The 22,949-nt window shown below is 35.7% G+C and overlaps 2 protein-coding genes across 16 annotated transcripts in view; both read left to right on the top strand.

Annotated features, from left to right (window-relative positions):
* Positions 1-19,408, top strand: part of LOC119636940 (sorbin and SH3 domain-containing protein 1-like) — a 36,415-nt gene extending 17,007 nt beyond the window's left edge. For 7 of the 15 annotated variants that reach the window (XM_038032680.1, XM_038032677.1, XM_038032673.1 and 4 more), the window contains 11 exons: positions 579-611; positions 2,626-2,779; positions 2,860-2,980; positions 4,987-5,022; positions 6,856-6,908; positions 6,981-7,159; positions 17,027-17,375; positions 17,459-17,573; positions 17,681-17,899; positions 17,958-18,178; positions 18,968-19,408. In XM_038032680.1, coding sequence (XP_037888608.1) covers positions 579-611; positions 2,626-2,779; positions 2,860-2,980; positions 4,987-5,022; positions 6,856-6,908; positions 6,981-7,159; positions 17,027-17,375; positions 17,459-17,573; positions 17,681-17,899; positions 17,958-18,178; positions 18,968-19,136 — 1,649 coding nt within the window. In that variant the 3' untranslated portion in view covers positions 19,137-19,408. Of the gene's footprint in view, positions 1-578; positions 612-2,625; positions 2,780-2,859; positions 2,981-4,986; positions 5,023-6,855; positions 6,909-6,980; positions 7,160-16,126; positions 16,953-17,026; positions 17,376-17,458; positions 17,574-17,680; positions 17,900-17,957; positions 18,179-18,967 lie in introns of those variants that run through there. The other 8 variants (XM_038032678.1, XM_038032675.1, XM_038032686.1 and 5 more) reach the window with 4 other exon arrangements.
* On the top strand, positions 7,167-8,213 carry LOC119636941. Its single transcript, XM_038032690.1, has one exon. It carries the CDS (start codon positions 7,665-7,667, stop codon positions 8,124-8,126), a length of 462 nt encoding a protein of 153 aa, XP_037888618.1. The 5' UTR covers positions 7,167-7,664; the 3' UTR covers positions 8,127-8,213.
* Positions 19,409-22,949: the final 3,541 nt, after the last annotated feature.

Here is a 22,949-nt window from a genome sequence, read left to right as displayed (position 1 = left end):
CCCTAACCATCTTTCAGAAAACTTGTCACCGATTTATAGATAGTCCAAGCCTTAAACCCTTCTTCGCCGGCCGAAACCGTTGTCCGGGGATCATCACAATGAGGTGAGGGTTTGGGCACGTCTATGCTCCCCTTGATTGCGTTCGAAAGCGTAGACTAAACATTTCAAGATAAGACGACAAGACAACATTTACAAGAACAAAAGAGATATTTTGAGCCTCACGAGTCGTCAAACGTGTTGGATATGCCATACGTATTGAATGGGTTCGAAGACTTAAATTAAACATTTCAATTCGATTGAAGACTCATTGCAACCTTTTGTTCGTAGACCAAGTTTCAATGTAGCGAAGGAATGAAGCGATATGTTCCATCTTGTCAATATAACATTTTCAATACTTGTTTATAAAGAATAACAATAACAATAATAATTTTATTTTGATTTTCTTACTTTTCGATTTCCATTCAAATATTTAATAATTTGAAACACTTCTTTCCCGCAAACAATGAACAAAACATTTAACATTTTTAATACACGAATGTTTGAAAATTGATGAACACTTTTTCGATTTGGTTAAGCAGATGACTATTTGATTCGATACAAATGTCCAAAAGGTGATTTCCTAATTTCAATTTAATTAATTCTTATTCAATTCTTTCAATTTAATTAATGTTTTATATATATGTTCTAAGTAAACGCTTGAATTCGAAACTGGTTTAGACTTATGATAGCTAAATTAATAAATTCCAAGAAAAAAGAAAGTCGTATTCGCTTTGGGGCGAATATAAAAGTCCGCCACCTAAGCGCTATTTGACTGCATGCATAAAATAATAAAATTAGAAAGCACGAATAAACTCTCTATCGATCTTCCAGACAAAGTGACACAGAGTCGCAGACATCTCGCATCTCGAACCAAAGTATAAATAATATTTTTAATACACTAGCATAGAAGCCTTAAAAATTTTTGCACCCTACCCGACTTGTGTTACAACGGTATGTTAAGTTAATGTGGATGTTCCGCAAAGCCAAGTAGTTAAAAAGCGCAACTATTTAGTTGGCACACCTGGACTGAATCGTCCGTGCATTAAATCATGCTTTAATTGCTATTCTTATGAGATCATAGCTATAGGCATAGCATTTGTAGACCGGACCTAAACTCCCTATCGCCCTCTCCCCAATTTTTCTTGATCACCACCGTGTCACACTTATAGAAAACATCTCCTATGTGATTAGTCATATAAAAAAAAAAGTGCCCGCAAAACTAGGACTTTTTCACACGAAACGCTAAACATGAGTGGATCTTTTAATCTTTGTAAATTCTTTCGTTCGCCTCTCCGATCTATTTACTGGCTTGAAATGTTGCTGCATTTCACCTCGTATCAATCCCCCCTTGTGACGTCCTTCGACGAATTTATAAACGTCGTCTCGTGGTTGGCAAATTAAGAAATTGATGAATCAACTTTGGCCCCGTCATTATGAATGAACCTTTAAGATTTATCAATCAGTAGTGAGATTGTAAACTGACTGAGCTACGTGAAGTCACACATTTCTTTAGAAGATGAATTTCCATTTGCTGTCTTCTATACAGTATAGCATCATTTATTCGGAGCAGAAAAGCTAAATTGATTCTTTCGAATCGTCCTTCCATTTCACTTCTTAGGATGAAGCTTCTCCTTAATCTTTGATTTAGATACATCTGATTTCATCTAATCCTTCTATACCCGAATCTTTGGTGGGTGCCGAAGTTTTGTAGCAAGTACAGTCGCAACAAATAATCAGTTTTTAGTGTCGTTGCTCCAATTCAATCTCCAGATTTTTATTAAGTTCTAATAATTGCCTCCACCATGAGTTTTTTGCTGCACAGCTGACAATCTTTTTGGCTAATTCTACGTAGAAAGAAAGAGGCTCTATTTGGACGTCAATAGATCAACCACAATCAGAGAAAGTACCATCAAGCTGTGAAATTGTTTCCCAACAGTAGTTCTACTTAGGACGCTTGTTTCGTGCACAAAGCAAATCCCTCGCATTACTAAGTGAACATTCTCCGAAAAAAGTAAATAAATAAATGTCCGAAAAGCTGCTTTTTGGCATCTGACCATTTTTTTGATTGCAAATCTGATAAGAAAAAACACACCTTACCATGAAAATAGAAAATAAGTTAAAAATGTAATCGCGCACGGGTTGCAGAGCTTTTCTCAAAATAAGAATATCAATAGAGACGATGGACAAATGTGCTAATCGACAATAGATTTAAAGGACTTACCCAACTTTAGAATATCCTTTACTTTGCTGGTGGATATGAGAAATGAACTCAATTCAAAAGATGTAATTAATCCAATTCAATTATAAGTTGTAGTATTAAGTGAATTACCATCAGCTAAACACATTTGTCCTGCATAGAAATGCATATTCCAAGCTATACCTAATTAAGATACAAATATATATACATATATATATATATATATATATATAAACAATCATTAACTTTTGCAGCATGTTTTGTGCATAACTCTTTCATCTTCTGTAATTCCTAAATTATATACCACTTACAGTTAATTAAACTGTATTTAACATTAATATGATTTTCTATTTGTATTGTTGTTTACATGTGCATGCATATGTATTTAGGTCGAAAGCTGCAGCAATACAGTGGATATCAATCAGAACCGGAGCCCGCAAAAGAAACAGATTACTCAACAATAAAATATCGTACAACAAATCCACAACGTTTAGTGTCTGTCTCGTCAAATGTTAATTTGCGCAACAGTACTAGCAACAATAGGTAAACAAAGCAAAACGATTCTATCATTATTACTGTCCGATGAATTATTTCATTTCTTTATTCCATTCTTTATCGAGCAGCTTTCATGGTCTTACATCAGAACCAATTAAATCGGGATATGGTACGTATAAAAACCAACCTGGTCGCATAGAAAATTATATCACAGGCCATTCGTCAATATCAGAGAAAGAAAAGAAAAGGGTAAGTAGAAAATATCCTTAATATAAATGTCGTTCTACTCCCATACCTGCATCATCCATAATAACCTTAGTAGATGTTCTTTTGTTTCACGAAGGTATTCACTGAAAGCAATTATTCGCTTGGTCTGCTAGAAACTTTGCACTCATTCTCTTTTTAATTTTAAAACATTCTGAGAAAATGGGGAACCGGGGGAAAAACGCAGTTATTGATATTTTATTATTCGTATTGGTAGAAATTTTTCATAGAAACTATCGTAACTGTACATGCATGTAAATGCCTTCAGGTAGTTCATTTTTCTCAACATACCAACCATATTCATTCAGTAGCGGCTACCCATCACTACGAGCAATGAATCAAATCTTGAGCGTAATGAAGACAGGGCCAGCAGAAATTCAATTTAATTTCAGCGAGTGGAATAAAGTTTAGGTAGGCAATAGTGTACCGGTGAAGGGATACGCTTAACTAAATTCAGCAAATAATTTTATTCCCATTCGTTTCACTTTCTTCACATCTGTCAACATATGTCAAAGCTTACGGAAGAGCATATTGTGCTATGCCCAAGTATAGTATTAAGGATGAGAATTTATCAATAAGGCCCAGCTTATGGAATGTTTACACAAAGACTTGAACTCGTTTGGTTTTATAACCAGCGACTTGACTCGGCTGTCGTGTGCTTTACGCAAGGACTTAAATCCATTTTATTGTAAGATCGCTTTCCTTCATAACTCCATTGCGTTGACTTTCCTTCACGAGATAACTCGAATTTTTAAACCATATCAATAAAGACAGCGACTTTTGCCGCAAAATCAGAAAGGTCAAGTTAGGATACGAATGTTTAGTAGACACTTTAGAACTGTGGAGCGATTGCACCAAGCTCTAACAAAATATATCACATCTTGATAGGGCAATACATCATTCAACGAAAGAATCGAGCTATTCAAAAAGAAGTTCGATAAAGAATAGTTCTGGTGAAGGATCATGTGTTTTATAAACTTTTTGATGTTCCCGGCGTTTGGAGCTAGACATGGAAAAGGTATCCTGACTATCGTAAGTCTGCTTTCACACTTCTTTATCAAGCAATCAGCGACTATGAGGCCTCAAAATTTAATACAAGTTTGTAAGGCGACCAGAGAAGTAATAATGTGAGTAGAGGCTTTATCTTGGTCATTGAGAATCCATGGAAATGCAAGAGTGGCTAAATACCGGGCAACGCCGACCACCCGAAAGAATTAGAATCTGAACAATATGGACCAGAGGTATCGGAATGCCCCTTTATTATATCGCATGCACATGGCCGCATTTTCCAATTAGCACGGAAAGTTGGTATAACCAGTGCACGGGAGCCAAACGGTTTATCGGAGAATATTGTGGTGGCTGTGGTTACTCTACAATCCCGGGAACAATAAATAATTAGAGACGCTTGATAGGCCTCGCTTTGGTCAATATGGCGAATTTCGACCAAAGATCGACGCTTCAACTTAGGCGTAAGCCCTCTAAATGGCGTAGGACCGTCTTACAGGCTACGTATAACTCAAGAAACATATGAGTTTCACCTGATCAACTTTTCTTAGCAAAGGATATTTGTTGTACTTATATCTGAAAAAAATTGTAGATGAATTAAGCATAGTGTCTTTGTCTCAAGCTTGACAACAGGTTGTACTCTTATGCTCATTAAGAAAATCTATTTCCTAAAATTTCTGACTCGTAGTACAAACATAATGAGTAAACAAACAAATTCCCGCAATTTGATGGTACGGGTGGAAATTACTTTCTCACGCATTCTTGCCTCTTGTGACATTTATTTAATTAACAAAAAAAAAAAAAAAGAAATACCCTGCCCTAAGACGAATTAAGTTTTCTCATCCATGCACATCGTTTTTTCACTCATTTCATCATTTTATGCAGCAGCATGTTCAACATGATCTGAATTTTTGTGTTATAAGGTATAAGATACGTTTGAAAAGTTATTTGAATTATTTTCTTATGTATTTTATTCATATTTTTAGTGGTGGGACGAAGTAATGGACATCTTCAATAATGTGGTATGCATTAATACTTTAGTAGAAGTTTAAATTAAGCCAATTGTCAGTTAGGGACAAATTCCTTATCGCGGAAGCGCAAAAATCATTATCCAACTATCGTAATTTTCTTATTCTAATTTTATCCGGAGTGTAAGCGTAGTAAAAACTAACAGGGATAAGAATTTGCATCAAATAATTCCTTAATTAATATACGCATTAAGGCTCTGAGGATCAAAAATCGGAATTCATTGCAGGCGACTCCTTGAAAATGTTCTGATTTGTTATTTAGTCTTTACTTTTGAAGCTAACTTTTGAAAGTATAGCTTGCAGCTAACTTAGTCTTTCAGCAAACTTTACTGAGGATGGAAGAATGGAGACTCTTAGACATTAATAGTTCCCAAACAAGTTCCCTATCGCTCGTGAAGTATATATACCATTGAAGACAACTACGGCAAGTAGCTTATATGACACAAAGTTTTTTATGGGCCTGTGTTGGTTTTCTTGCGTTCAGATTTAAAGAAATTCCAAATTAATGTTATTATTTCGATTATGAAGTAGAACCGCTTTAATTTTCAGCAGTATAGATCTCAGACTACAGCTTTGCATTAATATCTGATACTACGCTAGTCCCTGCGGACACGCGAGGAATTTCCCTTGCACGTCATGTTAAATCTTCTGCTAAATTTTTAAATTTTTTACGAGAAATCGGCGTAGTTCAGTTTTCAAAATTTATAATTGACCGTTTCAAAAATGGCAGGAGTTCATTAAATTTCATTTGAAATACTCTGGTAATTAAAATGGCTCCCCGCGCGTAGAAAAAATCCAATCCCGCCACATATGATTTAACCAGCAATGCATGGCATGCAAATACGAAACATTCGTATTTCGGTTTTCTTCAACTTTTCCCGGTACATGAACATTATTTAATTGCCGTCCTTGATAGATTGTCTCCTCACAAACTTGTGCAGGTTGTGTATAGAAACGGTATAAAAAGTTGAATCTAAAAAATCTAAAGCAATCTAACAGAAAGTTTAAATTTTCGACTGAATGTAGTATGCGCAAAATCTCTTTTTTACACGGTAGATACGTTGCTTAGAAAATCGTGTAAAAAATATATGCGGCACTATGGCACTTTTGAGGTTATGTTTCAAAATCGGGTAAAAAAGCCCAAGTAAAAAGAGAATTGCGTGTATAGTTCCGTTATATTTACCATATCGGCCAAACTATGGCTGTTCCCCTTCGGTTTAAACAGCTGTAGCTTTTTTATTCAAATATTTGGGACATTCGGGCAACAAATGCAGATTTTTCTACCTTACTTCTTAAACCCTACACAACTTGTGGTGCAAGGGTATAGCAAATTTGTGGGGACGCAGGTAATGTTGGGAAGGATTTGAGAGAGACCCACTTTTTCTTTTACTGATCGATTCAGTATCCCTTTCTGCTTCGATCTATGCTTGTCTGTCCGTCCTGTTTTTTTGTGTTCAATCTACAGGCCGCAACTTTTGAGATATTTTGATGCAATTTTACATTGACGTGTTTTGGCTTAAGGACAAACGTTATTGAAAATTGTTCCGATTGCCCAATTTTTTCGATGCTTCTCCACATACAACTGCAGGATGCTGTAGGGTATTCAATGGTGGGCCTTGGGCCCTTAGAATTTCCAAGTAAAACTAGCCGCGACAGGATAAGTACCAAATCGGTACGGAACATGAATTCAGCAAAGCTCTTTCCGCGTGCTTCATTTAAAAAAAAATCAGTTTCTTGCTTTAGAAAGATTTTCACATTTGAACATTTAGCATTTTTAGGTTATGAACGACTTTCTAAAGTAAAACATGTTTCTTGTATCTTTGACAGCAACTCGACCAAACGAAACTATCTTCGCATGCCAACGACGGAAATCTCGCCAGGTAATATTACGCTAAAAAATTATATAATACTTTCGATAAATATATTTTGTTTATTACGTCTTGCCCGCGTAGAGCTCTTTCATTAGAATCTGGTTATACAAGTGATTCAAATTTGGTGTTTCGCAAGAAAGAAGCAACGCAGAGCAGCACTTTGGGTCCCATTGAGCAAAAAATTGCCTATAGGAACGTGCAAGCCGGTGGCGAACCGCCATTGTATGGTTTTCGTAAGCCAGCACCCGAAAAACTTAAAGGTAAAACTACAACATTTCGGTTGTTATATTGTAGCAAAGGGCACAACTCTACACACACACGCCGCACAATCCACATATTTAACATGAAGCAAAAATCAAATCTTATACCATTCTTGTGTAAGAGATATCAATAGTCTCGCAATTTTCTTAATAATTTTGTAAGTGTTTCAATTTCTCAACTTTCCTTTACATCCTTATATATACGTGTATACATGTGTGTATATGTGTATACATTACTAATAGTTAGAAAAAAAAAAAGAAAAATTTGGACGTTATATCTAAAATCACGAAAAGTACCAACACCAGACACAGCAATAAGAAGAAGAGTCAGTCCTGTTGAATTTGTTCTTTACATCTCTTCTTCTACCGAGCGCACTGCACCGATTAAACGATTTTGAAAAAAAAAAATGATTATCAAACTTTACGTACACTTTTTAATCAAGTATAGCAAGAAGCTTTCGTCCACGTCCGTAAGGCAAACTTTTAAAGGGCAAAAGAAATAGCAATGATATCTGAATTTTCGAAGAAAATGCCCTCTTTTATACCCCTAAACCAGAAGAAGAAAGTTCCCGTTAATGGCAAGCCTCTAAACAACAAACATTGCAATAAGAAAAGCGGTAAAGGATCAGCTATTCCTAGTAATTCGGCATCACGTCACGAAAAGTGTTTTCAAAATGCAGGAGCAAATAAACTCAATCCAATCGAAAATAGTATTGTAAGGATACGGAAGCGAAACCAACACGAACAGATTTTACGACCAAAGTCAACTAATATCATTCTCTCCCCAAAATCCCAACGTAATTGTTTTTTAAACCCTACAAAACCTCAACAAGCGTTACAAACAATCAAAACTACCAAGAATCAACCGCGAATATTTGGATCACGCCAGATAAATCGTAGTCCTGTAGCTTTTGGTCGTAGTATCTCAAAAGAGCGTACGTTCGCGGAGGAAAAAAAAACGGCTTGAAAATATCTTACCATCGTTGCGTCGCGGAACTTTTGAGGCCAGTACAAATATTTTACGGGATCCATCGTTAAAGTCTCCGCAAGACGTTAAGAAAGCGTTTCAATCTCTCGCAGAATCTGTTATGCAGAGACGCAGCCATTCCGTGCCTCGTTCTTGTATACGTTGCCGATACCAACCAATAAATCAATTCCCAAATATGACTTACTTTCCAGAATATGAGCACACAGTCATAATCAAAGATTACAGAAGCAACGCGGGTAAGCCTTTTAAGAAGACAAGCTTATCGTACCCTCTAAAACATAGCTCCAGTGCTAGTTTAGCGAAATCAAATTCGACATTTTCATTGGAAAGCCCTTACTATAGTGCAACACATCTCAACGAGAAACCCTATAAAACCCAATCTAAACTCAAAACGCAGAATCAATCAGAAATGAGCCGAAATATGATAGAAAGCAAATCGGAATTTTCTTTAGCTTTGCCATTAGCGGAAAAAAGTGCAGCATCTGCCAAGCTTGCTTATGACGAATATAAAAATATAACGACCATACCTGCCCTGCAAGGTGTACCCTCATTTTGGGACGAATCTACCGCAAGACTCACAAAGTCATTACCTCAGCCTCTATCGGAAATGTCGAGTTTTAACGTATATAATAAAACTTGTCCCCCTAGTTTTGCGTCAAGCGACAGAGAACACGCCGAGACTACGAATTGCTCTATAGGAGTGCGGTTGGACGATAACTCCAGGAAATTTTCACCCACTCGTGAAATACGAATTTCTCAGTCACGTAATATGCGCTCTCCATCTAGACGCAAGATAGAGAGCTGTCGCTCCAATTTAAGAGAAGAATCTACTAAGATAGTACGCGCCAGTAGTTTGAGTAGTGCCGATGACCGTTCTAATCGTGGCATTCATTTATGTAGAGAATTAGCCCACAGCGCAACAACACTTGATAGCGATCAACATAGTCCTACTTGTTCTTACCTTAGCACATCTAAACGTTTCACAGAACTAAGCAAATTCTATAGTATTTTAGAACGCATAGGACAATTGGAAAAAACGACATCAACAACTGAGTTTAGACCTTTGCGCAAAAGCTCTGAACTTCTGGATTATGATGAGTGGCGCAAAGTACGGTCGTATGAAAAGGCTGAGAAGGAATTAAATCACTTAGTAGCCAAATTGAAAGAAGAACAAGAGAAAAAGGATTTTCTTTTCCGTTCGAAAGACATAAACGAAATTAAATGGAACAAGGATTTCGACTTAGGTTTGATATCTAAAAAAAGATCTGTCGAAGATTTACGCGAAGACTTCGAAAAAATTCTGATCTTTCAAAATTATGATCGCCAATTGGAGACTTGCCGACCATATAATCGCAGAAATACAATATCTAACCTACCGCACAACTTTGGTCTTCCGATTAAGAAAGGTGAAGTCAAACGGGTTACAAATCAACAACTAAATTATGAGAATATCGAAAGTTGCGATCCTGCCCTTCACAATCAAGTTTCGGAAGAATATATAGTTACAGTTCAGCCTGCGAACAATATCAAACTATCCTCCCCGTTGAGGGTACGATGCCATTCAACTCTAACTAAGCAACAATTGCTTGAAAATGCTGTCAAAAAACAGGAAGCAGGTAAAATTAAATCCAATTTAAATGGGAACTTGAATATCGAAACAAATCACCCAAGTCAAATACCCCTTGCTGTACCACCCCAAGTACCGCCGAGACCACCCATCGAGTTTGAGAAATCTTCTAAAAATGACTTTCGACAAGTTAAGACTTCAAGTGACAATATTTCCCAGAAAATTAAATACTTTGAGGAGCGTAAATATGATGAGCCCACGAAAACGATTTATCGCGCCTGTGAAGATTCTTCGGCGGACGAAGGTGACGCGGTATGCAGTGTAGAAGGAAAAGAGCATCACACTGAGAAGCCAACTCATGTTTATCGCATGCGAAAAGAGCTGTGCTCATCGCTCACCAATCTAAATGATTTATTTGGCGAGAAACGTTCGCAAAAAGTAAATTTTCGTACACCGTCTCTTCCCCCGAGACCACCGGAAATTTACAATTTTCAAATAGCAAAAGTCAATTCATATTTTGATGACCCCTCTTTCCTCAACTATGCGGATCAAGATATACGATACCAAGAACGAGACTTCAGCCCATCACAGAGTCAATCGCCTCAGTCTCAGTCTTCTTCATATTTGCAGCGTGTAAATACCGGGGAAGTGCAAAAAATTAGAAGAAAATTTGAAAATCTTCATCAACATTATAGCGATAACGGTCCTTTTTTTGGGATAGATATGCTGAGAAAGGTGCGCAGCGACCCTGAACTTTTGATAACGGTCTCAGAGTCAAAAGACATCTTAAGCAATGATGGCGACGTTTCGTGGTTAACTCATAAATTTGAGTCACAAAATAAATGGTTAAAATCAAAACCTAAAGCTGAAAGATCCTTTCATCTACGTCCAAAACTACGCGATTTAATGCGTAAAAGACTATCTCCAACAATAATGAGTTGCAATAATATAAATAAGCGAAAAGAACACTTGACTTCGAAAACGCATCTAGACAAGCGAAACAATTCAAAACCGAAAATTTCATCGTCAGTTCCCGATATGCGCAGCAATGCCCAACAAGTGTTACATATCTCACGCCAATCTCTTGACAAATGTCATCAAAATAAATTATCTCTCAATATTAAAAACATTCTATCGAAACATAAACGTCAGCCGGCTGGCAGTGTTCACGGGGAGAAACCAGCGATTGCAACGCAAGACGATTGTTTTGCAAATCAGAAATTTGATCCGATAATACATCAACCCAAAGCCCGCTATGTCCCGGATAATGCCGAGACAGGGAGATGTAAGCCGCGCCAAACGAAAAGGGAAACCAATGTAAAATTTAAAGGTTAATGACTTTTACTTAACATTGCAGAAGTTTTCCAATCTTACGTAATTTCTTGATCCCGGTCGCATTCTTTTTTTGTGTTTCTCTGTTGGTCCGTTCGTCCGTGCGCAAACAAATAGGGTCCGGGCAAATTTTTATAATTTCGAAATCAAATTTCAAACGTGAAATGTTGAGCTTATGCATAATGTCTTCACATATTTTTCAAAACAAATTATTAATCAATGTTGAGTTTAAGTTTAATCCACGCTCTCATTTTGTACCCGCTGCAAATGTAAGCAAAGCAAATATGAAGATTATAAATTACACGAAATACCAAAATTTCGCAAACTTCTTTCCTACCCTTCCGCCTTTCGAGATTATTCTCCTCACACACAGCGCATATTTTTAGTTTGTTGTTGCTTTTAAGAGAATAAAAGGCATCACTAAAAGACATTTTGTTCTTCGGGATTTAAAGGATAACTAAGTTTCTCGTAGGATAGACATACAAAAATGCTGGTGCAAATTTTTTCCCTCCTGAAACATTAGTTGTTCCCGCTAAGGTAGACAACGGCTTCTGAACAATAAGCGCAACGAAAATATGAGATAAAAACGTCATAGTCAGTTTCTTACGAATATAAGGCGTTATATGAAGTGAGTGAGAAGGAGATGTTTTATCACCCATCGCTAGATACACATGTATCCCACGCGATTTAGTTTTAGATTAAGTTTAAGTTACCTATAAAGACCATCTTTTTCTTAATATAGTAATAAGAATGAAAGTGCCGATCGATTAATAAGGAATCTCTGATGATTGAAGACACATTCAAGTTTAGTGCTGTTAAAATTTCTTAGACTGGTTGCGTAATAAGAGGACGAATGTCGTCTTACTGAGAAATGCGCATATCAGGAGTACCTTCCCGCAATCGTTTTCCTTTTAATAATTGTCACAGCTTTATCAGTTGTTATTCTTGTTTTCGTTGTTGTTCTATAGAAGCATCTCATAACACCCTACAGCTAGTTAAACGCTATTCTTAAATGGGGTTGCCTAGGATATCCGGCTTTACAATCGACGTCGCTAATTTGCTTGATCAGCAAACTCATTTGTTAAGCTGTTGACACTCTTTCATTTCCATTTTCTATCACTCATCACGTCTTAAGAACGAATTGCTGTGATTTAAGCAGAAAAATTGACGATTCCAGCCGCCGGGGCATCGCTTTTTGCCACAGAATTCTACTCATTCATCAACGCAGCTATACACCTTGTTGGATGTATTTACTTCAGCAAGGAAAGTCATATTGTTAGGCGAATCTTAAAGATATGTTAGGACCTCACGAATAATGTTAAAACATTTCTTAGAAAAAGCAATAAAAATTTGTTTACGCTACTCCCGATATACACCACACTCACTACGAATGACCTATGCGCGACCGTAAAGGCAAGCAGGGAAGATATGTGTTGCAATTTAAAGAGCGAATTGTGTACGCTACCTGGATTGTCACGTAATTTGAAAATAAATAAAAAATAATTACGTTGAACACGAAACACGAACCCGAAAATATAACTAACACTCCTCCTTATCCACAATGCAATTTCATAACGCCGAATGGTAGGAACGCGCTAATTTTTAATACTCAATCATAGCCGTTGCTAAACACATGACGTTCTTATAACCTGCAGATTAAATCGGTACATCTGCCTATCAAAATGTATAAAAAACAAAAACGATAGCAGAGGTCAAAATTGAAAAACAGAACGATCAGCGCTTATAAACAAAAATCTCAGTTCTACCCGAACGCAAACTCTTTCTCTTCTTTCACTTTCCGCTTGCAAATGTTTGATGATAATACCTTTGAGTTGGCTTAAGTAAATTAATTTAGAACTTCTAAGAAATATCCAATATTAATGAAAGTATGAAACTAGATTTTTCATTAGTCACAAGATCTATCGTCGGAAGCTTTAAACGAAACCGCAAAACTAAAAAGAAATGCAAAGTGAGAAAATTATATGCGATTGTGGCCGAATCTTTTGTACCCAACGCCTCTGCCTAAGAAAAGAAAAAAAAAACAATTATTTCTCTTTTTTGTGCAGGATCACCTACAGATTATACTTGGAAATTTTTATCGCCATATTTGTTATAGAATATAAGAAATGAGCAAAAAACTCAATTTTTTCTCTTTTGAAAACAATAATGTGCTCAGTTCAAGCCGGGCGCGGGTGTTCTTTGACACATTTTACCCAATTTTAAAATCAACCTCCGTGCAAGAACTTTCAATGTTTTCGCCAAGTTTGAAGACGATTTGTTTGCGGCCAAGAGAGTGCTTACCACGTAAACGGAGAGACAGAGGGATAAACCTGCTTAGATAGACTCAGTGTTCGATATTGATCAAAAATATGCACATTTCATAAGGTCCCTGAACATTCCTTCTGTTCCATAAATTTCTATAAAATGAATTCAACCCCATCGCTCGGTAACAGTTATAGGAAAAAATAAAAGAGGTAACCATATTTGTCTGTTTAGGCCTATCTGAGATATATATACATATATCATAACTTTAAAACGTTAGCAAGTTATGTGAGAGCATTTGTACATTATAGTTTTGTATGGCCGTAATATTGATTTTTACCACGTCTTAATTATATAAATACTGTAGTCACACGTCACTCAATAAGTTCATAGGATAGCAAGTAAATGTCGCCAATATTGACTGAATACATATATGAAATATGAAAACGACCGTAACGCGCAAACGAATAATCGGTAGACCATATAACTTTAAAACATTTCCTTTGAATGTTGATACTACCTAACAAGTGATGCTGTAATTATTAAAGAAACTATGACGAGGCCTTCGTGTTCGTCTTTATTTCGAATTACTTAGAAACCTTATTGGGCACATTACGCCTTCTTTTTCCAATGTTGAATGTTGCGGAATATAAGAAATCGTTTTTTTGCTAACATTGTCTTCGCTATACCAGCTTTCTATGCCATGGGGTATTTAACCCTTGCAAATTGTCATAACAGACTTTTACATCTTATAGAATTCCTTACGCTTAAATTCAAATATCGCAAACATTTTGACAAACTGAGCATATCTCATCTTTTGACGATGCATGTAAAGAATCCATTGAAAATAATGCGGAAAAAATTACAACATGCGCGACTGTAATAAGTGTAACAAGAGTAAATTACTATGAATTTATTAACAACAATCAACTTTGTTGCTTTGTTTAAGCCGAAAGACAATGAGGCCACAAATTAATTACATCCTAAGAATGTTGCCTTTGAAGCATTTGAACGAAAAACCCATAAGATGCAAGACTATCGTCTCAATCGGAAAGATCTGGTGGTGTTACATAGTAGCTTTAAACAGATAAAGAGTTTCAACTAACATATCTCATGTTATAAATTATCAAAGAGACGAACGAGTACTATGATGAATTTTCTCTTAAGTATTTTCTGAGTCAAACTTAGTTATATAGAGACACATAAATCTTTAAACTGTTTTCGCACATAAACTATTGTTGCATATTGTTGTCTGCGTAGAGAGGACTTTACTTTTACTTGTAAGGAAAAATTTTTATTCCTCTTAGGAGAATCTTCAATACCCACCACTTGACACTAATGCATAAAAAGTAAATGAAGAAAGAATTTTCTTATTGATGGGAGTATCTGTTCTGCTTCCCGTTCCCCTTTTTGAGAAGCATGAACGTTACACGAACAATAAGCAAATCGACAGACGGAATCAAGAAGATCGTTGCTTGACAGGTAAAAGCAACGATATCTGCCTGACTGGCCGAGTAAGTGAGAACCATGAGTAAGAAGTCAGTGTTCGCTGGCCCAAATCTTAGCTGCGGTAGAGTTTTGTTTGGTCAAGTGCTCAATCGCTAAAAGCAGAACATTTATCGATGTCGCACACAGTTGCTAAGCTGCGGCCACCACCGCTCTATTTCTGTCTCTTTCCTGTCTTCTCTCTGATAGTGGCAGCGTTACATAGCGGACAGGGAACATATCCCCTCAGTGATTTGTCATATTAAAAAAAAAAAAAACAATGTATATTTTACACAGTCTCTGCTGCGTATTCGAAACGCTACAAATGAAACGCGAATGAAAGAGTAATATGGCCACGTGGTTCATTGGTGGATGTAAAAAATCGTTACACTCAATCGAAGTCCAATCTTTTAATACTTTATTTATTTCTTATTTAGCCCATATTGCTTCAGGTTCGAGTCTCCTCTGAATAATTAAGAATCCCGATTACCATGACCGTTCTCGCGGGTTCAAATGTCACTGCAGTAGATTTTACTTTGGTGAGTGCCGAATCGACAAAGGCGCAACACTTGCCGATTGGACACACGCCCATTTGGCTGCGCTCGCCACTCTTTCTTTTTCCCTTTCTGGCAATCAGCGTATTAAACGCATAGGTAACATATCCCCTGAAGAAAAAATAACATTATGTCTTTGATGGATATTTCGAAAGACTGCAAATGAAACGCCAAGTCTAACATGGCCGCGTGATTCTTTGACGAGTGTAAGGAAACATTACATCCTATTATCTTCTAATGTTTTTAGCTTGTCTCTTCATTTATTTAACATATATTGCTACGGGGTAGAATCCCTCGAAATGGAGGAAATACTAGTTTAGCTATGACGCCGCTTCCTCACTTTGTTCTCTATGCTAATCAGCGATTAAGTTATGGACTTCTTAATCAGCTAAAGTCGAAGCAGATCATGTCTATTAAATAATTATTCTCAAATTTATTATTAAAAACCATTGTAAAAACCAAAAATAGTTTACTCAAAACTCTATTCAGACAAATTTTTTGGATCTTGATATCATAAAGAAATGAACCGTTTTTATAACTTTGGCATATCTTGTGATAACATTAATATATCCTCCATTACGAAATGAAAAATATAATCTCTTTCTCTCTCTCTCTGTCTCTCGCTCGCTTCCTAAGGAAAGAAATGAGGCGAACATCTCTTTTTATATGCGATTATTTATACTTGATTTGCACACAAGTGCTTTCACATATTTACTCATTCATAAATTTCTTTCTACAATAAACGGTAGTGTGTCGCGCATTTAATTCTCTTAACAGTCTTTTCTTTTTTTCTTTTTTTTTGTTTTCTCATACTTAAATCCGCTCTGAAGCAGTATTTACACGAAATTGAAAACAAAGTACGTGTCATTCATTGTGTCTAATAGTAAAACAAAGCAAGTGAAGGGCTTAGAACGAATTCCGAATGCCCATCGTGTCCCATCGTGTAAAGGTTAAATTTCGGTTCATCGTTTTGATAAAAATTATAATACAAGTGAACAATTAGCGATAGACGGTTGTTTGCTTTCGTTAATCAATTGAAAATTTTACTCTTAATAAAAAAATTCAATTTAGACAAAGAAAGACGAAGAGCGAGCATATCAACCATTGAGGCAATCTTTTCGATTCACGGATGATATAAACTTAAAGTTTAGTTAAAGTTTAGTAAAAAGTGCATACTGCCTGCTTTCTATCAATTGCTTAACAAACAGTTCAAATACTGAGATGATGCGAAAGTACTAACCATCTTAACATACTTTGACTTTCCGTTAGCAACTAAAGTTAACAAACAGAACGAAGCTCTTATAATAAAAAAAAAAGACGAAAAAAAAAGAAAAACAAAAGGGGAGAAAACACAAATGGTGAAAGTTAATTTTCGGATGCTTTGTAGAAATTGTCCGTCCACATAAATGAATGAAATCATTTATAAATTCATTTAAGTATTAATAAGCCTGACACGCAACGAAGCAAATACATATAAAAAAGAAACTTTAAAGTTTCATATCATTATCTAAACACAAAGATATATATCTACGCATTTAAAGTGCGAGTGCGGGTGCGGGTGCGGGTGCGGATGCGAAAATTGTGCATAAATTTTACAAAAGAAAAGTAAAGCAAATCAATTAAGCGTTGATCACGTGTAAAATCAAACGTTACTTGTTATTTGATTTATCTGTATTCAGTTTCGCCGAATCTTTATCACGAATCCGATGTGAGTATATATTTTAAGACGCCCGTATGTCAGGAGCCAAGGTCACCACCGATGACCGACGAAGAGTTGGCGTCACGCCAAGCTGAATATATGCAAAAACTTTATCAGGAGGAACGCCGTCGCAAGTACCTGCAAGAGCTGCAAGATATGAATGCTCGTCGCCACACCGACAATTTTACACCGTCACAAAAATCCCCAATCGCCCTTAATCGTTACGATGATTTTCCAGCCGATTTGGCGCCAAAATCGCCGCTTAAACAAGATTTACAAACCAAAGCTGTAGCTCGGGCCCTTTACAATTTCCAGGGACAAAATCCGAGGTAAAAAAAAAAAAAATTCAATTAAAATACTATTATGGCGACTTTAATGTCTTAAATTTTCATTTCATATATTTACGTTGTAGAGAACTTTGCTTTAAGAAAGGCGATATCATATATATAAGGCGAACTATTGATAAAAACTGGTATGAGGGTGAACGAAATGCCATGGTCGGCCTCTTTCCAGCTAATTATGTTGAGGTAACCAAGTATAAAGCGATGATAATAAACTTTTTTTTTATTTGTTTTTTTTTTTTTTTTTTTTTTTTTTTTTGATAAAATATATTATAATGCATTGTTTCGTATAGATCATCAGCAGAGGAGAGATACAATATTTAAAACAACAAACGCGACAAAAGCCATCAGAAGGTCAAGCCCGAGCAAAATATAATTTTCAAGCACAATCTGGCATTGAATTATCGCTGAATAAAGGAGAATTAGTTTCTCTAACGCGACGAGTAGACGAAAATTGGTTTGAAGGTCGAATAGCTAACAGAAAGGGCATCTTTCCCGTTGCCTATGTGGAGGTAAGCCTTTGACATTCAAATATGAAGAAGAAAAGGAATTGATTTTAGCAAGCTTTAGGTACTTATCGATATTGGAGCTGAGGATGTAGTCACGCGGACGGATCGCACAACGCACCGCCATATGGACACGCTTCGTTCCAATATTAATCAAGAATTCAACACACTTATCCGCCATGGCTATCACACTCAAACTGGTACCAATAATTATTTCCCAAAAGGAGCTTCGCAGAAGAACAAAACGGACATTTTACATGTCGACACCAATGTCGAACCAATAGTGTATGTGCGACAATTGTTTGAAACGTTTCTGACCTATATATAATGAAAGTTCTCTCTTGCAAAGTTCCGGTATAGCTGCTTTCAAGTATTTCTAATATTTAGGTTATATTTTCTATAGAAAGGTTGTCAAGACAGTCAAAATACCCTTCAGTTTCCACAATGATGTCATCATCTGAATTAAGTAATTACTCCTGAGGCATCCATACGATATTTGCCAACAGAGAATATTCATTGGCGGTTGAGCGGAATAGGCGCAGCAAATAGAGTTTGGATTCATTCAATTTTCCCATCGTCTTACGACTCCAACATTTTGTTCTACTGTGAACAAACGCGCCTAGCCACAGAATGCGTGGTCAGTTTTCCCATGCCTATGCGATCAGCGCATTCTTTAGACATATTCACAACCACTTTTTCCATATGTTTCACAGACATAAGCGATGCTTTCCTCAGTGCTTATAGCTTTTAGTCCTCTGGAGCTTTCGACGATACCTTAACTGGCATGACAATGATGTCCTATAGTCCGCCTGTAGACCTTTCAGAACAAGCAGCAACAGCCCGATACTCATTTTTTTCCATTTTCACGAAAATTCACAACAATTCACTCAAACGATCATTCACCGACAACTGTACGTCTAAATTATCTGAAATTTTTGTTCGCAATTATCAAGGCATTAGCAAACTACTGGCGATCTTCATATTTAGGTCGGAAAATTTTCAGCCACTTTATCTTATATCAGCTTAAAAAAATTGAAATTAAACCTGCATTTTTTTTTTTCGTTTTGTTAATAGATATCGAGCTCTGTATAAATATCAGCCACAGAATTCCGATGAACTGGAGCTGTTCGAAGGTGATTTGGTGCATGTTTTAGAGAAATGCGACGATGGTTGGTATGTTGGCACTTCTCAACGTACCGGTTGCTTTGGCACATTTCCCGGAAATTATGTCGAGCGCATTTAAAGACGACAGTTTTTAGTCCGGGTGGAGTTCGCTTTAATATTTTTTTTTTTTTGTTTTTTTTTATTTGGTTAACAATAATAAATTGCTAGTTAAAGGCTTAAATGCTTCAGGCACAATTTTGAACTAATCGTTTGGTGGTGGTGTTGTATTTATTACCCTATTGTGTTGCCAATATATTTATTTATTGTTTAAATTTTATTGCACAAATATACGTATAGATAAATTTTTGAATTGATTTCCCCTCCTCTCGGAAACTAATACAACTGATCAAATGCTTAGTTTTATATATGAAAGGAATTTTGTTTAAAAACACCCGTGCACAACAAACACGATTGTCTAACTGTAGAAAATGAAAAGAAATTTAATTCAAATTGTAACAATAATTTATTTTAATAAATACGTCACTAGTCAAAGCGAAACCAAAAATAAAAGATAAATGAATTTAAAGTAAAAAATTTCATTTATACCTTAAGAAATGTTAAGCGAAACACAAATGTAGTTAATTTCTTTTATTCTTTGTAATTAACTTTTAATTAAGGTACACTAATATGCTGTTGGTTTCTCCTTCACCGTGCAACAATTAAATTAATTATGAATTATTGTTTATATAATAAAAAGAAGAAACGGTTGTAAAAAAAAAAAAAATATATATATATATATGCAAAAACTAAATCGTTTTAAAAATTTCTTAAGAATTTCTTAAGTTCATCTGAGGGCACTTATGCTTTTCGGTTTCTCTTAATCAAAATTATTGATTTTAGAAAGCGACCGCAACCCAGTCTTCATCAAACGTCTATTCAGCAGTATCGAGGTCAAGGAATCAGAAATATTTGGAAAAAAAGGGCATATATGGAAATTATTAGCTTTTTCTTTTCGATAACTTGGATGGCGTAGACTAAGCACTTTTTATACCAATCACCGAAGGAAGAGAGTTATATTAATTTTATCAAAACTTTTGCAACATCCAGAAGGAAGAATCAGAGACCCCATCAAATATATACATTCTTGATAAGCATCAGATAAGCATCCATCTATGTAATGTCTTTTGTAAACAGATTCTTAACTGCAAAAATGAAGCTATTGCCTTCAAATTTGGCAGAAGGATTGAAAGTTCTCGCACGCAGATTGATATGGAAAATGGTCCAAATCGTTTGAAGAACGCGCCCACTCTGCAAACACCTGTTTTCAAAAAAGTGAAAATAGGAAAAATTTACCACGCCTACCCTTTATTATAGTGTATTAAAATTTAATTTTTTTTCAATACCTTTATAAGACGCGAAAATAAGTTCCAAAACATCCCATAAATTGTACAAATTCTAGTTTGAGATTTGAAATGCACCTAAGCAAAATTTTGATCACCGACTTTCACACTTAAAAATGGGAAATATCAGCGTACATAACGGTTGAATTCGATGGTACTGACCTTCCTCTAGATAAAATAGCGTAGGTCGACCTAAATTATGGAGCACTCAAGATTCTTCTTCTTCCAAATTCATTACTTTTGTTATTTATTTAAAGAAATCTGCTCTCATAGCCCACCAAACACGTTCAGAGACTTATGGTGATGCTGCCCCATTATGCCCCAATTGTCGGTCTTGGTTTCAACAGTTTAAAAGTGGCGACACGAATTGCCTGAAAATGCCATTTTTTGGCCATTTGTTGCAGGAGTTGTCCGGGATAGACTGTTGCAGCTCGTATGGAAAGTTCTGCCACACGCAGCGTACTCACCAGAAGGGCGCAGCATGGCTTAGCTGGCAGTTGAAGAAGTGCGAAATGGCTGCCAAACCAATGTAAATTGTAAAACTCAGTGTCTTTTGTAAAATTTCATTGCCATATCTATGATTTAATCCCCTTACCGAGTTCTTTAAATATCAATCAACCCCCGTGCCTTGCCAGCGTCGTATTTAAGCAGAAACATTGTCAGTACTTTTGCCGCAATGTATATATATCAACTTGTGGGATTACCATCGAACGACTGACATGCCTACAATAACACAACATCCAAGCGAATAGCAATTTTACACCTGGAGTAATAAAGATTAAAAATTTCGATTTTCTGCCCTGCTCTTCTAAGAGGAACGTAAGAATATAGGAGGATGTAGGAATGTCGAGTCACACTCGACATAAAAGTTTGATGGGAGGAGATGATAGCTGCTATACTATATTAAATAAAAACAAAGTAGTTATCATATTTATAGCGCCTTAATCCTTTCCGTGTGTGGCTCGACATTCCTACATCATGCTCCACGTGATATCCTTTTATTGGAAATGTATTACTTCATATAGAAAAGAAATAAAAATAATTACACACTTTGCATATTCGAATGCGGCTTTTTATTGAGAGCATATTTTATGTTTTTTTTTTTTTTTTTGTAAATTAATTAAGGAGCTAGACTTATATTAAAAAAAAAAAAAATGAAGAGTGCAAAGGGCTATGTTGTGGTTAATAAAAAAAGTTCTCCTTCTTAACTGCATCTCATTCACAGTTTCGAATATTTCTTATACTAATTTCATGCAATCACATCTAAACATATATATATATATATATATATATATATATATATAACGAGTTCTTCTCTCTTTTATTGTATACAATATTTTACTTTTTAGTTTATCAATATGAATTAACAATTTCCTCGTTTTATGTGTCTAGGCTTCACAAATAAATTAAACAAATACTTTTGAGCCATTTTTCTTTAAAGAGCTGGCGACACTCTCGCGTTTTTATATTTATTCGTTATTTTTACTAATTGTTTTACTTTATAAATTTTTATATTATCTCTCCATTTTATATGAGTTTTGTATAAAAGGAATGTTTTTGTTTTCTTATTCAAGGTAGAATTATTATTTTAAAATAATTACGAAAGTTACATAGGTTCGCCCTGCGGCGAACTATTGATACTCGCTACCTTAGACTAATAACAACAAACCATTGTAAGGTACTTTGTGAATTTGTGGATAGAGCAGAACGTCGATTGGAAGTAATTTCAATTTCTTGAAGGTCATAGTAAATATTTGTACTAAGTTTAAGATTACAAGTGTCCAAATTTAAACTATCAAGATAAAGTTTCTAAGCAACAGATATCTGTCTTCTGACCTTCAACCTACAAGCATCAGTTAAGAATGCGACGACCATTTTATTTGTCATGTTACTATCAAGCACGGACGTGACTTAATCTACTCAGAGCTTTCCTCATATTGAAAACGTGCATACATATGCCATTTACTTTGGATCCTTCATACGCACAATACGTACCAACATCACTCTCTTTAAAAACTAATAATGGAAAGAGGTCTATGTTCGAGCTGAAGCGGAGCTTGACTATCCATATAGTAAATGTCATCTAATATTTCGTTTGTTTCGGCTAACTGAAATCATTTTTAGATCGAATTTTTATATCTCTTTGGATAGATATGTTGACGTTGAGGTATTCCCGTTCATGTTTAAATTTTAATACCAGAAGAAAGAAAACAATACACGCACGAAATTCCATATGTATCGCTTTAAATGGAAAGAAATTAGAATTATGTCGACTGGCGTTATATAACTTAGGTTCAAAATTTATTTAAATATGTCATCTATATGCGATATCTTTAGGAAAGCTCAAAAGTCCCGATCCTTACTATAATTTCCAATTTGTTATTAAATTAAATGCATTCCTGTTGAAAGCCACCATAGCGGTCCTCTCGCTACGGCAATTTTCGTTATTCGTTACTTTTAGTGAGCCGACATCGGATTCAGACGAGCGCAAGCATTTTGACAAATAGTCCCGAGTCATATCTTGAAATTATTGAAAACACAATAAACTACAA

This window comes from Glossina fuscipes, unplaced genomic scaffold (assembly GCF_014805625.2).
Source record: "Glossina fuscipes isolate IAEA_lab_2018 unplaced genomic scaffold, Yale_Gfus_2 42, whole genome shotgun sequence".
Taxonomy (NCBI): Eukaryota; Metazoa; Arthropoda; class Insecta; order Diptera; family Glossinidae; genus Glossina; species Glossina fuscipes.
Note: the sequence above shows the minus strand (reverse complement) of the source record. Positions and strands in the feature narration are given on the sequence as shown.